At 41.7% G+C, this 17,824-nt stretch overlaps 1 protein-coding gene across 2 annotated transcripts in view; it reads right to left on the bottom strand.

Moving 5' to 3' along the window:
• The window catches only part of OLA1 (Obg like ATPase 1), a 173,580-nt gene extending 156,567 nt beyond the window's left edge, over nucleotides 1-17,013 (bottom strand). Inside the window, exons 1-2 of one of the 2 annotated variants that reach the window (XM_003824241.5) lie at nucleotides 16,496-17,013; nucleotides 14,752-14,852 (exon numbers count right to left, since the gene is read on the bottom strand). In XM_003824241.5, coding sequence (XP_003824289.3) covers nucleotides 14,752-14,852; nucleotides 16,496-16,723 — 329 coding nt within the window. In that variant the 5' untranslated portion in view covers nucleotides 16,724-17,013. The remainder of the gene's footprint in view (nucleotides 1-14,751; nucleotides 14,853-16,495) is intronic. The other variant, XM_003824242.6, reaches the window with a different exon arrangement.
• Nucleotides 17,014-17,824: the final 811 nt, after the last annotated feature.

Here is a 17,824-nt window from a genome sequence, read left to right on the forward strand (position 1 = left end):
ACACACACACGCACCCCTAGATTCCTTGAGGTTAATATTAAAGCTTAAAAGCAGGAGAAAGATTCAAAGTTGTAGGAATTTCTCTCATGCAAGAATGGGTTTACATAACTTATTTCAGCAATGATAGCATTAAAAGAAAAAAAACACAGTGACTAGACTAAATGTATGCCCCCTAGACTTAGGACCTACATACTTTATTTTGGAAATTACTATTTTACTCTGTTAAGTCAATCTGACTGAATAGATGTTTTATGTAAAACTTTACACAAAATTGCAGCATGTAATGGGAAGTAGGGATACCAGTGCAAATTCCCACAGCATTCTGAATTAACTATTTATATATAATATCCATCCAAAACATGGGAAAAGAAGTAGAAAGTTCTTTCAAAATGTTTTCAATTTAGATATAACTAAACTGTTAAAAGCATCTATCTGATAGATACACAAATACGTAAGATGACAGAAATAAATGCCAATCCATGTATACATGGGTGAGTATAATTACATATTTTCTAATTCCATCAGAGAAGAAGGCCTAAAAACAGCAACACTTCAGCAGCAATGATCACACCTAGAGAAATGTCTGTTCTCAACAGATTATTTCTCCAAAGAGACACAAATGGCTAAAAAAATATGAAAAGATGCTCAACCACTAATCACTAGAGAAATGCAAATCAAAACCACAATGAGATATAACCTTACAATTATTAGGATGGCCACTATCAAAAAAACAAGATAATAAGTGTTGGCAAGAGTACAGAGAAATTAGAACTCCGTGCACTGCTGGTAGGAATGTAAAGTGGTATAGACGCTACGGAAAACAGTTTGAGGTTCCTCAAAAAAGTAAAAATAGAATTACCATACGATCCAGCAATCTCACTTCTGGGTATATATCCAAAAGAGTTGAAAGCAGGATCTCAAAGAGATATTTACAAACCCATGTTCATTGATGCATTATTCATAATAGCCAAGAGGTAGAACCAAATGTCCATCAACAGATGAATGGATAAAGAAAATGTTATCTACATATGATAGAACATTACTCAGCCCTTAAAAAGAAGGAAATCCTGTCACATGCTACAACATGAATAAACTTTAAGGACACTATGCTGAGTAAAATCAGCTAGTCGCAAAAGTATAAACACTTTATGATTCCACTTATATTCATATACTCAAATATGAATATACTTATATGAGATATCTAGAGTAGTCAAAATCATGGAAACAGTAGAATGGTGGTTTCCAGGGGCTGGGGGGAAAGAGAAATGGGAAGTTGTTCAATGGGTATAGAGTTTCAGTTACGCAAGATGAAAAAGTTCTAGAGATCTGTTATACAACAATGAATACAGTTAACACAATTGAACTGCACATTAAAAAACGATTAAGATGGTAAATTGTATAATATATTACATTTTTTATTTTGAGACAGAATCTCACTCTGTCACCCGGCTAGAGTGCAGTGTCACGATCTCGGCTTACTGCAACCTCCGCCTCCTGGGTTCAAGCGATTCTCATGCCTCAGCCTCCAGAGTAGCTGGGACTACAGGTGCATGACACCACGGCCAGCTAATTTTTTGTACTTTTAGTAGAGATGGGGTTTTGCCATGTTGGCCAGGTTAGCCTTGAACTCCTGAACTCAAGTGATCCTCCTGCCTCAGCCTCCCAAAGTGCTAGGATTATAGGCGTGAGCCACTGTGCGTGGCCATATATTATGTGTTTATTACCATAATTTCTTTAAAAAGTATCAAACTCAAGTGGATAAATATTATACAAAATACCTAACCAGTACTCTTCAAAAATAAATCTTTGAAGGTGATGAAAAATAAAACATTCAGAAACTGTCAAAGATTGGAGGAGATAGAAGACATGAAGACTAAAACACAACATGGTATTCAACACTGGAAAAGACAAAGGACATTAGTGGGAAAACTGGTGAAATCCAAATAAAGTCTGTGGTTTAGTAAAGCAAATACAGTTAACCCTTGAACAACACTGGTTTGAAATGCATGTTCAAAGTGCATGTGTCCACTTATACACCTATTATTTTCAATAAAATTTACACTGAATGTGCCTGCCCCTCCTTCCTCTCCTTCCACTTCCTCTCTATCTTCTGCCTCTGCCACCTGAGACAGCAAGACCAAACCCTCCACCTCCTTCTCCTCCTCAACCCACTCAACATGAAGACAACAAAGACCTTTATGATGATCCACTTTCACTTAGTGAATAGTAGCTACGTTTTCTCTTCCTTACGATTTTCTTAATAACATTATTTTCTCTAGCTTAGTTTATTGTAAGAATACAGTATAGAATAATACAACATACAAAATATAGCTTAATCAACTGTTTATGTTATTGGTAAGGCTTCCAGTCAATAGTTGGTTATTAGTAGTTAAGTTTTCGGGGAATCAAAAATTACACACAAATCTTTGACTGGGCCAGGGGTCAGTGCTCCTAATCCCCGAGCTGTTCAAGGGTCAACTGTAATTTCTTTTTTAACTTTCTTATTTTTTGGAGATAGGGTCTCACTTTATTGCCCAGGCTGGAGAGCAGTGGCACGAACATGGCTCACTGCAGCCTTGACCTCCCAGGATCAAGAGATCCTCCCGCTTCAGCCTCTCAAGCAGCTGGGACTACACGTGCGTACCACCACCCCTGGCTAATATCTGTATTTTTTGTAGAGACAGGGTTTCACCCTGTTGCACAGGCTGGTCTTGATCTCCTAAACTCAAGCAATCTGCCAGCTTCAGCCTCTTAAAGTGCTGGGATTATGGGTATGAGTCACCATGCCCAGCCCTCAACTGTACCTTAAGGAGAAAAAAAAAAAAATTATTTGAAATTATGTGGTGATACAGCAATACAGACTAGATTAGAATTCTGAAAAAGAAACTCATTTAAAATTTTAAAACTAGGCGGGGCATGGTAGCCCAAGCCTGTAATCCCAGCACTTTGGAAGGCAGAGGCGGGTAGATCACTTGAGGTCAGGAGTTTGAGACCAACCTGGTCAGTATGATGAAAGCCCATCTCTACTAAAAATACAAAAATTAGCCAGGCATGGTGGCACATGCCTGTAATCGCAGCTACGTGGGAGGCTGAGGTAGGAGAATTGCTTGAACCCAGGAGGCAGAGGTTGCAGTGAGTGGAGATCGCACCACTGCACTCCAGCCCGGGCAACAGAGCGAGACTTTGTCTTGGGAAAAAAATAAATAAATAAAACGTAAAACCCATTAATCTATGAAGTACCTCTAAGGCACACAGTTACTGCTGAATACTAGGAAAGAGTGATTAGGAAAACAGATCTGTTATTCAAAAAGATCATTCAGAACATATTAAAAAGAGAAAGTAAATAAGTCCCAAATCATAGATTTCTATGAAAGAACAGGCATTCTGGAATATTGACAAGCAGACAGTAAGATTTAAATTCATTTAAAATGGTATTGGGGAGTTTTGCTTCCCCTCTGCTACAAGAACTGCCCTCCTGCTACAAAGAGCTAGAAAACCAGACAAAATCTATGAAATAATAGTTTTCACACAAAGGACAATATGCATCACAGGACTGTGTTCCCTGAGAGAAGAATAACAAATAAACTAAGCTCTACAATTGCTCCAGCTTACTGCCTACTGATGCTTTCAAAGTCACCATTCCAAGAGGGGAAACCAACAGAACCCAGTAGTCACACCAAGTTGAAGAGACTAAGATGAGAGTTAGGAGGCCAAGGCAGCTAGAATTTATGGGAGAGTATACTAGAAAGGTGGGAGCTGCACAGAGAAAACGCTCTGAAGAGCTGCAGAGGGTCCCCTCAAGAACGCAGCTAAGTAATGATTTGCGCATGAGTAAATTCAATCACTACAAGTCCAGGGAAAGAACCACCCAAACAGAGTAGGATGAACAATTCTCAGGGCTCACACGGAGATTGGAACAGTTCACATTCCTATGAGCCACAGTGGAGAGATCCTGTAATACAAGGGAATTTGGATAGAGTCCTCAAAAGGGTCAAGTCTTAGTACTAGGGCTTAAGTAGCACCAGAGCACAAAATCATATTAATCCATCATAAGAAGACTCAAAACAATTAATCTGATACATAAATAACTAAATGCCATACCGAGGTCCAACACTCTTTAAAGGAAAACAACAATATTTAGCATTTAACATAAAATCCACAGTGTATAGAATCCAATAAAAATTATAAGACATGCAAAAAAGCAGAAATATATATGCCAAAATCAGGATAAAAGTCAGTAAATACAAATATAGTAATGAGAGATGAAGTAGCATAAAAGGACCTTAAAATAAATGTTACAAATCTTTTAAAATTTTTCTTAAGGATATAAAAGCAAATATAAAGACAGTGAGGAAGAAAATGAAACACATAATATCCAAATAAAATTATTGTTAAAAAGATACAATATTTGAAATAAAATGAAATTGAAATGAAAAATACACTGGACATGATTAACAGAAGATTGGACACTGCAAGCAAAAGACCTTGAAGACAGCAATAAAAGTATCCAAATGAAGCACAAAGAGAGAAAAAGACTGGAGAAAGAAATAACCAGAGCTTCAGCAGGATACTATCTAGGGAAGAACATGCATTTACAGTCATACATCGCTTAATGATGGAGATACATTCTGAGAAATGGGTCCCTAGGCAATTTCATCATCGTGCGAACATTATAGAGTATATTTACACAAACCTAGATGGTACAGCCTACTACACACCTAGGCTATATGGGATAGCCTATTGCTTCTAGGCTAAACCTGTACAGCATGTTACTGTACTGAACACTGTAGACAAATGTAACACAATGGCAGGTACTATATATCTAAACATAGAAAAGGAACAGTAAAAATACACATAAAAGTGAAATAGGACGCTTACCATGAGTGGAGCTTGCAGGCCTGGAAGGTGCTCTGGGTGAGTCAACGAGTGATGGTGAGTGAATGTGAGGGCCTAGGACATTACTGCACACTACTGTAGACTTTATGAACACTGTACATTCAGGATACACTAAAATTATTTTTTAGTATTTTTCTTTCTTCAATAAATTAGCCTTAGCTTGCCAATACTTTTTACTTTATCAACTTTAATTTTAACTTACTGACTCTTTTGTAATAACACTTAGCTTAAAATACAAATACACTGTATAGCTGTACAAAAATATTTTTTCTTTATATCCTTATTCCATATGCTTTTTTATATCTTTAAAATGTGTGCTTTTTTAAAAAACTTTTTTGTTAAACACCGAGACATAAACACGTACATTAACCCAGGCCTACACGGAGTCAGATCATGAATATCACTGTCTTCCACCTACACATTTTGTCCCACAGGAAGGTTTTCAGGGGCAATAACACACATGGAGCTGTCATCTCCTATGATAACAATGCTTCCTTCTGGAACACCTCCTGAAGGAACTGCCAACGGCTGTTTTACAGTTACTTTTTTTTTTTTTTATAAGTAGAAAGAGTACACTCTAAAGTAACCATAAAAATTACAGTATAGGCTGGGCATGGAGGCTAATGCCTGTAATCCCAGCACAAAGAGGCTGAGGCAAAGAGATCGCTTGAAGCCAGGAGTTCAAGACCAGCCTAGGCAACACAGGAAGTCCCCATCTCTACAAAAATATATCTTTTTAATTACCCAGGTGGGGTGGCGTGTGCCTGTAGTCACAGCTATACTCAGGTGGCTGAGGCAGGAGGATTGCTTGAGCCCAGGAGCTCTAGGCTGCAGTAAGCTATGATCAGGCAACTACACTCCAGCCTGGGCAATGCAGCAAGACTCTGTCTCAAAAAACAAACAAACAAAAATTAACTATAGTAAATACATAAGCCAGTAACTGTCATTTATTATCAAGTATTACGTACTGTACATAATTGTATATGCTATACTTTTATATGACTGGCAGCACAGGCTTGTTTACACTAGCATCACCACAAACGTGAGTAATGCCTTGCACTATGAAATTACCACAGCTACAATATCACCAGGTGATAGAAAATTTTCACCTCCATTATCATCTCATGGGACCTCCGTCATATATGCAGTCAGTCATTGACCAACATCATTATGCAGCCCTTGTCTGTAATAGGCATCCCAGAAAGGGAATAAAGTAGAAGATTATCTTCAAAGCACTAGAAGAATAACTCTTAACCTAGAATTCTACCCAGTGAAAATATCTTTCAAAATGAAGAAGTGATAAGCACATGAAAAGATGTCAATATTCTTAGCCATCAAGAAAACACCAATTGGCCAGCCACGGTGGCTCATACCTATAATCCCAGCACTTTGGGAGGTGGAGGCAGGCGGATCACCTGAGGTCAGGAGTTTGAGACCAGCCTGGGTCAACATGGTGAAATCCTGGCTCTATTAAAAATACAAAAATTACCTGGTGGTGGCGCATGCCTATAATCCCTGTTACTTAGGAGGCTGAGGCAGGAGAATCACTTGAACCCAGGAGGTGGAGGCTGCAGTGAGCCAAGACTGTGCCACAGAACTCCAGCCTGGGCAACAGAGTGAGACTCTATGTCCAAAAAAAAACAAGAGAAAAAACACCAATCAAAAACTTCACAACTTGGCTATAATCAAAAAGATAACAACAAATGTTGACAAGGATGTGAAATATTGGAACCCACATACACCGCCTGTGCGCACATAAAATGGTGCAGCCACTTTGGAAAACAGTTTGGCAGTCCTCAATAGTTAAATATACAGTCACATGTGACCCAGAAATTCTACTTCTAAATATATACCTAAGAGAAATAAAATCATATATCTAAATAAAAATTTATGTATCCTAAGGCTGAAGCAGACAGAGTACAAATAACATATTGTACTGAAATATAAAATATGTTGTATATAACTGAAAGATACTGTGGTGTCAGAAAGTAGAAAGCACTCAAAAAATAAAGAGGACATGTCAAAAGGAATATAAGTGAACATAAAGGCTCCTAATCACTAAATATGGGCAATTAGAGTGACAAAATAACAACAGTAACGGATTATAACCAAAAGAATAAATTAAGAATCTATACTGATATAAATAAATTATAATCAAATACATGAATAAATGGGAAACTCTTTTGTACAATAGGATTTTACACAATAGAATTTCCATTGTTCCTTCTATAAATTGTTTCTTCTAAATGTAGAAGAAATAAGGGATATTTTTTAATCACCATTTGGCAAACACCACAATAATAACTGTTTCAGTAAGAATCAATAACACATGCCAAAATTAGGGGGCAAAAGTATGAGAAACAATATATGTACAAAATTTCAAAGGACCCCCTACAAGATGCTTATTAATTGCAATGGGAAAAATAATAACCCTTTCAGTGAAGAAATCTGTCAGATACCAACGAGCAATCAAAGTTAATATCACCAAAAATGGACAAATCAACATCATGTGCTTTCTAATACACTGTATTGAAAAGCATATGTCACTTATATGCTCAAAAGTACATAACTTGAAATTAATTATGAGGAAACATCAGACAAACCCCAAATGAGAGCTGTACATAATAACTGGCCAGTACTCTTCAAAAGTGTCAAGGATATCAAACACAAAAAGAGACTGAGAATGTGTTCCAGGTTAAAGGAAACTAAGGAAACAAAACACTTAAATGCAGCTGGGCACAGTGGCTCATGCATATAATCCCAGCACTTGGAAGGACGAGGTGGGAGGATCACTTGAGGCCAGGAGTTTGAGACCAGCCTGGGCAATATAGTGAGAACCCATCTCTACAAAAAAAAAAAAAAGTTAAAAATTAGCCTGACATAATAAAATATGCCTGCAGTCCCAGCTATTCAGGTGGCTGAGGTGGAAGCATCACTTGAGCCCAGGAATTTGAGGCTACAGTGGGCTATGATCAGGCCAAGGTACTCCAGCCTGGGTGACAGAGCGAGACTCTATCTCAAAAAAAAACAAAAAACAATTAAATGCAACATACAATTATGAATTGAATCTTGGACCAAAAAAAGGACATTAGAGGGACAATTAGTAAATCAATGTTTATTTCCTGATTTTGATCATTGTATTATAGTTATAAAGATTTTAACACTTAGGGGATCCAAGCAGAGGTTAAATAGGAATTTTTAAAACTATTTTTGCAACTGTGAGTCTTTTTAAGCATGAAATTATTTCAAAAGAAATTTTTTTTCCATATGGGTCTTACTATATTGTCCAGGCTAGAGTGTAGTGGCTATTCAGAGATCTCACTACCCATCAGGACAGGAGTTTTGATCTGCTCTGTTTTTGACCTGGACCAGTTCACCCTCCTTAGACAACCTAGTGATCCTCCACTCCTGATAGGTCACCATATTGATGCTGAACTTAGTGCTGACACTGGATCGCCACTGTGGGTGGCGTTGCAGACACCCAATCAGCATAGCACAACACAGCCCAGAACTCCTGGGCTCAAGGGATCCTCCTACCTCAACCTCCTGAGTAGCTGAGACTACATGTGGGCACCACTGAGACCAGCTCAAATTTTTTTTTAATTTAATCTTAAGTGAAAAGTCAAGCAAACTGGCAAGAGATCATTGTAATACATATCCAACAAAGAACTCATATCCAGAATAAAAAACTAATCATTAAGAAAAAAAAGACTTTTTACATAAGATATCCAATAACATATGGAAAGATGCTCAAAATCACAAGCCATCAAGAGATATCTCTGATATCCATAGATACCTGTCTTCTCGGTAGACATGGGAATCTGACTCTTAGCTTAACTTTAACAGCTCTTTAGAATGAAAATACTCAGATCATCAGTATTTGCAGCCTAGAGAATAATTTTCCTCCTGTGAGTTCCTTTGAGCAATCAAGAATGGAGCTTCTAAAACACAAGTGAGCTAAGAATCAACTAGGCAGACTTCTAGGAACACATAGACATCACATATTTTGTATTAGGAAAATAGTGGACTGCAGTGGATTGAAGATGGCCACACATTTTTTGTCACTCCTCCCATCAAGAGGTAGAGTCTATTTCCCCTCTCCCCATGTCTCTGGGCTGGTGTCATGACTTGTCTTGACCAAAAGATTTCTGTGTAAGTTTGCTATGCCACTGCCACACCTCCATTCTCTCGAGAGCCAGACGCCAAGATATAAGGAAGCTTGGTCTAGAGACCACTTAGAAAGAGAATGAGGCCAAGTATAAGAGAAGTGCCCCAGACTTCCAGCCAATCCAGCTAAGGCCCCAGATCTGTTAAAATGGCCATCTTGGATCTTCCAGTCTCAACTAGCCACCAGCTGAATGCAGTCACATGAGGGATCCCAATGAGACTGGCAGAAGACCTATCTAACTCACTACATTCCCGAAGAACAAAAATTGTTACTATTTTAAACCATGAACTTTTGGAATGGTTTGCTACACAACAACAGATAACTAAACAATGATGATAATTCTCTTGTGATTTTTTCTTTTTTTTAGCATTTTCTACAACCTTTTCCCTCAGCAATAGTAAATGGCTTTCACAGACGCTGTGATTGGTCTGCAGAAATTTGGGAGAAGGCAATTTGCAGGGACACCAAAATGCATTCCCAGAAGGATCAGCTAAACAAGACAATTACTCTCCTGGGGCAGTTTGTGAGTGTTTGAACGCAGTATACTAGTTGCCCATAATATCCATTTTCCCCTTCTTTCAGAGTAATCGTTTTTTGTTTTTTCTTTTTAAGACAGAGTCGCACTCTGTGGCCCAGGTTGGAGTGCAGTGGCACAATCTTGGCTCACTGCAACCTCTGCCTCCCAGGTTCAAGCCATTCTCCTGCCTCGGCCTCCCGAGTAGCTGGGATTAGAGGCGTGCGCCACCACACCCAGCTAATTTTTGTATTTTTAGTAGACATGGGGTTTCACCATGTTGGCCAGCCTGGTCTCAAACTCCTGACCTCAAGTGATCCGCTTGCCTCAGCCTCCCAAAGTGCTGGGATTACAGGCGTGAGCCTCTGCACCCAGCCAAGAGTAACAGAATTTTTAACCAAACATGTGGCTGTCAAAATAAAGACTACATTTCCTTGCCTTCCTTGCAACTAAATTCTTGTGACTAAATTCTGGACAAAGGGATGTTGGCAGAAGTATGGTATGGCAGTTTACAGGAAAAAGGCTGCTAGTCAAGTTTGGCCCCCTGACCCTCCGGATAACCAGCTGCCTGAAATTCACAACACCTTAGACCAGCAGCCGCCAACCTTTTTGGCACCAGGGACTGGACCGTGAATTGGCTGATGGAAGCCAATTTTTCCACGGACCAAGGGTGTGGGGGATGGTTTCAGGATGAAACTGCCCCATTTTAGATCATCAGGCATTAGTTCGATTCTCATAAGGAGCGTGCAACCTAGATCTCTTGCATGCGCAGTTCACAACAGGGCCGGCGCTCCTCTGAGAATCGAATGCTGCTGCTGACCTGACCGGAGGTGGAGCTAAGGTGGGAATGCTCACTCGCCTGCTGCTCGCCTCCTGCCATGCAGCCTGGTTCTTCACACGCCACAGATCGGTACCAGTCCCCAGCATGAGGTTCGGGAACCCTAGCTCTAGACCATGAGGATGAGGCCACATCCTAGGGATTGCCAAGCTGTGAAGTGAAAGGAGCATGGGTTCCTGAGGACTTCATAAAGCAGGTCCACTATACCAATCTATGACTGCAAAATGTACATTTTTACATGAAGAAAAAAAACTGGTTATCTGGGGTTTTCTGATGCTCTTAATTGAATCTAATCCCGTCTGATGCAGTGGATAGCAACAAGAAGAGCTATCCCTCACAGAAATAAAGAAGTTTGGAACATTGTATCAAAACGTACTTTCGCCCCCAATATTCTCTAAGCCTCACAACCACAATAATACACTGCTCCAACAGGAGGTCATTTATAAAGGGTCACTCAGGTAAGAAAAAGCAGTACAGAACTAGAAACCAAATCTCCATATTCTTTCTACTTCATTAAAAGAGGTCATTTAATTGCCCAGCACGGTGGCTCACACCTGTAATTCCAGCAGGCGTGAGCCACCACACGGGGCAAGGAGACAGGCTTTTTTGTTTTTTTGTTGTTTTTTTTTCAGATGGAGTCTCGCTCTGTCACCCAGGCTAGAGTGCAGTGGCGCGATCTCAGCTCACTGAAACCTCTGCCTCCCAGGTTGAAGCAATTCTCCTGCCTCAGCCTCCTGAGTAGCTGGGATTACAGGGGCGTGCCACCACACCTGGCTAATTTTTGTATTTTTAGTAGAGATGGTGTTTCACCATGTTGGTCAGGCTGTGAAACCAGCCTCAGGGCAGCATGGTGAAACTCCATCTACAAACAATACAAAAATTAACCAGGCACGGTGTTTTGTGCGCCTGCAGTTCCAGCTATTCAGGAGGCTGAGGAGTGGGGACTGCTTGAGCCCCGGAGGTTTAGGCTACAGTGAGCCATGATCATGCCACTGCACTCCAGCCTGGGCAAGAGAATAAAATCTTGTTCAAAAAACAAAAACATGTCTCCTTATCACTAAATCTACATCCAGCCTTCAAAGGGGAAATATGTATCCCATTAACAAATAATTACTAAATATCTACTATGTTCCTAACACCATCGTGTCCCGTTAACAAATAATTACTAAATAACTACTATGTTTCTAACACCAGTCTAGGCACTAGAAATACACCAATAAGCAAGAACAAGACAATCGGTACCTTCCTAGCTTCACAGAATTTAAATTGCAATGGAGGGGAATGTCAAACCACTTATTAAATTAGATAATATATATAAAGTACTCAAAATAGCGATTGGCATATAGTAAATGTTCAATATCTGATTAGCTATAAATATTACCTCTAAGTTTCTGGGTCATCAGCCTTATGCAGACTAAAAAGTAAGCCTTCCTATTCACCCAGCTAAAAACCAAGAGATTCTCTAGATGGTTTTGTACTGAATGTCCTTACTTTTGATCAGCAGGCCATCCTTTAGAGAACCGTCTCCCTCCCACAATCTATATCTTGTAGATCTATACAGAAGCACACAAGTCCGGTCGGATTTCCTTACTCAGGAATTGGAATTACAGGAGAGACAGGAAATGAGAAACACCCAGAAGTCCAGGGATTCACATGGCTGAGCTCCACATGGACCCATTTCTGCCAGCACCACTTGGCTCTTATCCCTCTTGAGGCCTGGCTGTTCAGATCCAAATTCACTTATTCCAATAAACCTCTTTTTCCTGCTGAAAACAGCCAGAATTGTGTTGCTTACAAAGAATTCTACCTGATACAGTTGTGTGAAGTAAGATCATTCTACAAAAAGTAGTGTTTACAACCAAATACAATTGCCGAAACTCATTAAACTGTACCTTTAAAATGAGTGAATTTTACTATTTGTGAAGTATACCTCAATGACACTGGGAGGGGAAAACATTTTATTTAAAAGTGTAAACAGCACACACACTTATTCTGAATAATAAAATATTTTTAGGTTACTTCCACGTACATTAATTTCATTATGCTCTATGACTAAAAAGCTTATATGGTCGTCCCTCCATAGCTGCAGGGGATTGGTTCTAAGATTCCAGCAGATTGAGTCCCTTATATACAATGGTGTAGTATAATACCTAATGCAATGTAAATGATAGGTAAATAGTTATTTACTATTTTTTTTACTGTTATATTGTCATTTTTTATTTAATTAAAAAAAAATTTTTTTTTTTTTGAGACGGAGTCTCGCTCTGTCACCCAGGCTGGGGTGCAGTGGCGGGACCTTGGCTCACTGCAACCTCCACCCCCCGGGCTCAAGCTATTTCTCCTGCCCCAGCCTCCCAAGTATCTGGAATTACAGGCTCCTGCCACCATGCCCGGCTAATTTTTGTTGTGTTTTTTTAAAGTAGAGACGGGGTTTCGCCATGTTGGCCAGGCTGGTTTCAAGCTCCTGACCTCAAGTGATCCACCCACCTCGGCCTCCCAAAGTGCTGAGATTACAGGCATGAATCACCATGCCCAGCCAATTTTTTAAAAAAATATTTTTGATTTGAGATTGGTTGAATCCAAGGATGTGAAACCACAGATACAGAGGGTTGCCTATATGTACAGAAAACACTTAATATGGCCCATTTTAATATAGTCCCATTTAAAATCAAGTTGTAGTAACTGCAACAATTCTAGAATGAGAAGTATGTCGATATCTCAAAACTTAACTTCCTTACTAGTGCAATAAAGCTCACAACATAAATAATGATCATAGCTTGCTTTCACGTTTATTGATAGCACCCTACAGTATTTTGATTAATTATTTGTTTTGCTTACATTTCAACTCTCTACTTAGTCTTACTCTGCAAGCAGACTATATCACAGCAGGAAACCCCTTCAAAATGAAAACCTCTTCAAGCTCCAGGAAAGACTGAAATCAGGACAGCCACACTTGCTCATGTTTTACATTACATGAATTTAAGACATGCCTCACTTGGTCACGCCATGCTCTATTCATTGAGGAATCTCTATGACAGGAGCTCCTCGGAATACCTAAGAACATGATTGTCCTACTTGCCACCAATCTAAAAGGCCACCCTTGATCACTTTCACAAATCCACACTGAATCTGTTACCTATTAGTACACCCTAATCACTTTTGAGATGTTTTATATTTTAAGGTTAGTGAAAGGTTAAATAATGAAAAAGGAACACTTGGACCCAGTGCAGTGGCTCACACCTGTAATCCCAGCACTTTGGGAAGCCAAGGCAGGCAGATCACCTGAGGTCAGGAGTTCAACACCAGCCTGGCCAACATGGTAAAACCCCGTCTCTACTAAAAATAGAAAAATTAGCCAGGCGTGGTGGCACATGCCTGTAATCCCAGCTACCCGGGAGGCAGAGGCAGGATAATTGCTGGAACCTGGGAGGCAGAGGCTGCAGTGAGCTGAGATCACGTCACTGCACTCCAGCCTGGGCAAAAGAGCAAGACTCCATCTCAAAAAAAAAAAAAAAAAAAAAAAAGAAGACTTTGAACACTTAAGTTGCGTGTGTATAGAGTTATGATAAACCCTACATATATTTCCTATCACTCTATTATTTGCATATATTCAATTCACCGTAACTTTGAAAACATTACAGCTGGGCTCAGTGGCTCATGCCTGTAATCCCAGCACTATAAGAGGCTGAGGCAGGCGGATCATATGAGGTCAGGGGTTCAAGACCAGCCTGGCCAACATGGTGAAACCCCGTCTCTACTAAAAATACAAAAATTAGCTGGGCGTGGTGGTGCGCGCCTGTAATCCCAGCTACTCAGGAAACTGAGACAGGAGAATCACTTGAACCCGGGAGGCAGAGGTTGCAGTGAGTCAAGATCATGCCACTGCATTCCAGCCTGGGCGACAGAGTGAGACTCCATCTCAAAAAAAAAAAAAAAAAGAAAAGAAAATATTACAAAACTCAAATTTCTGCTCTCAGAACTTTCAGATTTAGACTCTTTATAACAGCAAACCTTTTACGATTTCCACTACGAAATTCAAAACTGTCACCTCCTTCTCCATCAAGCTTATTATGGTGGAGCTTTCAAATCAATTTCCTAAAGTATCCTACTGCATGGCCTCTGGTAGCCAGCCTATGTAGGTACCACACATAGCCAACCAGCTCTGAAATCAATAAAATACATCTAAACTAAAGCCTAATTTTGCAATATTAATAGTCCAGCTTCCTGGCCTCTTTTCTTCAACTTAAAGTTTAATTACCTCACGGTTCCCATTTCTACAATAGGACCCAAAATATTTACAAAATGAAAATCACAAAAGCCCCAACGTTCACCTACCCAACATTTGGCAATCCAACAATACCAATTTTCAGTGAGGTTCCAAATCTTCCAATGATTGGGGGTGGTTTAATTCCATCACCTCCCTTTTTAGGGGGCATCTGAAATACCAAAGCAAACATATGAACAAAACTTTTTACTATCCACATGGACCCAAAACACATTTCATCACATAAAATATATTATTGAATTAAGATTAAGAACAAAACATACTGCATATAGCGATCCAAAACTAACACAGAGCTAAATCCACTTTTTTTTAAGCAAAAATGTTTAAAAAGTTCTGTAAACATATCCGTTGTCAAAAGAGTCATTGCTGAGAAGTCCCAGAAAGACTGATCTAAAATCAATATTTGTTGGGCCGGGCACGGTGGCTCAGGCCTGTAATCCCAGCACTTTGGGAGGGGGAGGCCGAGGTGGGCAGACTGCTTGAGACCAGGAGTCGAGACCAGCCTGGCCAACACGGAGAAACCCCGTCTCTACTAAAAAGAAAAACAAATACAAAAAATTAGCCGGCCATCGGGCGCGCAGCCTGTAATTCCAGCTACGCGGGAGGCTGAGGCTCGAGAACTGCTTGAACCCGGGAGGCGAAGGTTGCGGTGCGCCAAGATCACGCCACTGGGCTCTGCCTGAGCGACAAAGCTAGGCTCTGTCTTAAATAAATAAATAAATAAATAAATAAATAAATAAAATATTTGTGGCACCAGGAATCCAAGATAAACTTAGAGTTTAGCTACCAATCTTCCATCCAGACTGCTCACAAAACACTTTATATCTTAACCTGATATATGGTTATATGAAAGAAAGCATTTGGAAGCAAGTACACAGAAGTCAAAGAAAATTCCATTGTGGAACCACCAGCAGCCAAGTCACCCTTCACACCAAACCATTCCTCTATAATCTGGAATCTTATCTTTCCCATTCGCCCACAACCCCCATTTTTCACATAGATGAACACCCACCAGGTACTGGGGTCCTTCCCCCAAGTCCCTCCCACCTTTGGCACTGAAGGTACGGCTCATCAGTCCTCATAAGCAACCTCCAAAATCTACATTATGGTTACTATTTCTAATGGTAAATTAATCGACGGAACCTTTTTATTTACAAGTCGAAACTTTCTCTGTCCCTTACTAGTTCTGTCTCCAAATCATGCGTGCAGAATTAGTCCCACTCTTGGACTGCAAAGTGAAATCACAAAGACCGCTAAGCTCACGTCTCAGAAGCTGGGAACTAAAACTGTCCCAGTCTTCTGGCTGAGAGTTGTACCTCCTAGGACCACGCTGGGGCCCTGCCCTTGCAGTAGTATTCCAGCCTCTGATCCCTGACCCCGAGGGCCAGGAATTTCCCTTCTCAGCGTCCTGACACCTGTTCCTGGCCAACCCCCAGGCCTCCAAAGAACAGATACATGAACAGCGCCTGTCGGATCCTCTGGCCTACCGAGAGGTGGCCGGCAGCCCACCCAAAGTGGGCCCCACCCCCCATCCTCCTCTCCGGACTGGGCCACCGGGCGTCCTGGCGTCGGGAGAAGGCTTTCCCCAGGGCTTTCCCGCGTGAGGCGTAGGCCGATCTCCCGACTCGCGGCCTAGTCCGACAGCGCCTCATTCATCCACACACCCCCAAGCCACCCGCTGCCCTGGCCCCATCTTGGCCACTGGGCCCGGGCCCCGCGCCAGCCTCAGGGCAATGAGCCCAGGCGCCGAAGACCTGGCGGAGATCGCGCCCCCGGGCTCCCTGAGGGCCTCACCGTGTTCGGCCTGGGCGATGACACGGGGTCCCAGCGGCAGCGAGAGAAAGGTCCTGCCGGCAGCCGGAGGCGGGGAGGAAGGAGGAGAGAACGCAGGCCCGTCCCCTCCGCCGAGCGGCACGCACGACGGCGGCGACAGCGGCGGAACGGGCGGGCCGGGCGCCGAGCGGCACCTGCGCGCAGACCATGGGCCCCGCCCCCCTCGCCTTGCCCGCGCGTCCCGCCCATTGGCCTAACCGGCCGGGGAGGCGGGAGTAGGGCGGGAGGAGCCCAGGGTGGGAGGAGCCGCGCGGCGGCAGGGAGCTGGAGAGGGGAAGGCGCTGGCTAGGCCATTCCCGGGAGCTCTAGTCTTCCGCTTCGGCACGTGGGCTTCTCGGTTCTAGGTCTCCGCTTCCGTCTGGCTGCGCGGCCTGGGTTACCTGCTCACGTTCACTCGCGGGCCTACAGCCCCAAGCTTCCCCAGCTGGACTGCGGAGCGCCTTGGGCCCTGACTTCCCTCCGGGAGATCCGGGGTGTCTGAAGTCAGGCAAACAGCCACACCAGCCCCGAGGACCGCGTGGCCGCTAGCCCATCTCCCTTTTCCTATAACTTTATTCGCTCAGTCTGTACGGAGAGAAGCTGTTAACTAAAAGTTCTTGAAGGAAAAGGGGCTAAGGGAAACTTTGGTCTAGGGATTTCTTCCTCGCCTTATAGTTAAAGCGTCGCACACAGGTACTGGATCACAGAATGCGTTTAATTGAGCCAATTTCCCCCCTTTTCCTCTTGGTAGTTGAGAGCAGGGGCCTTTGAAATTTGGGAATTTCCAATCTGGATTCCGCCACTCATTGACTGTATGACCCTAGACAAATTAACTTCTCTGGACTTCAATTTCGTTCTGGATAAAATGAGGCTATTGAAACCACCTTATGAGGTTATTCGTGTGAGAATAAAATGAGACAATGCGTGTTGAGCTCGTAACAACAGTACTCAGCACATACAGAAAAGGCTTGTGAGTAGTTGCTGTTGTTAATATTAGGATTTCATCCCATCTCACCCACATCATATCAATACCATGAGCGCCACTGGAGAAGGAATTCTTTCATTTAGGTCCTGGCCTTCAGATGTCATTCAGGTATTTGTTGTAATGAATATGATACCTGTCCAAAAATTGTGACACTAGAAGCTCCTTTTAAAGGGATTAGTTGCTATTAATATTAAAGGATGTAAATAGGTCGCCATCCCCATTTTACAAGTGAGGAAACAATATCAGAAAGGTTGATTAATTTGGATGAAGTCACACAACTAGTAAATGGCAGCAGCATATTTCAAACCACAATCTAACTGAAAATC

Source organism: Pan paniscus, chromosome 13, assembly GCF_029289425.2.
Source record: "Pan paniscus chromosome 13, NHGRI_mPanPan1-v2.0_pri, whole genome shotgun sequence".
Lineage (NCBI taxonomy): Eukaryota > Metazoa > Chordata > Mammalia > Primates > Hominidae > Pan > Pan paniscus.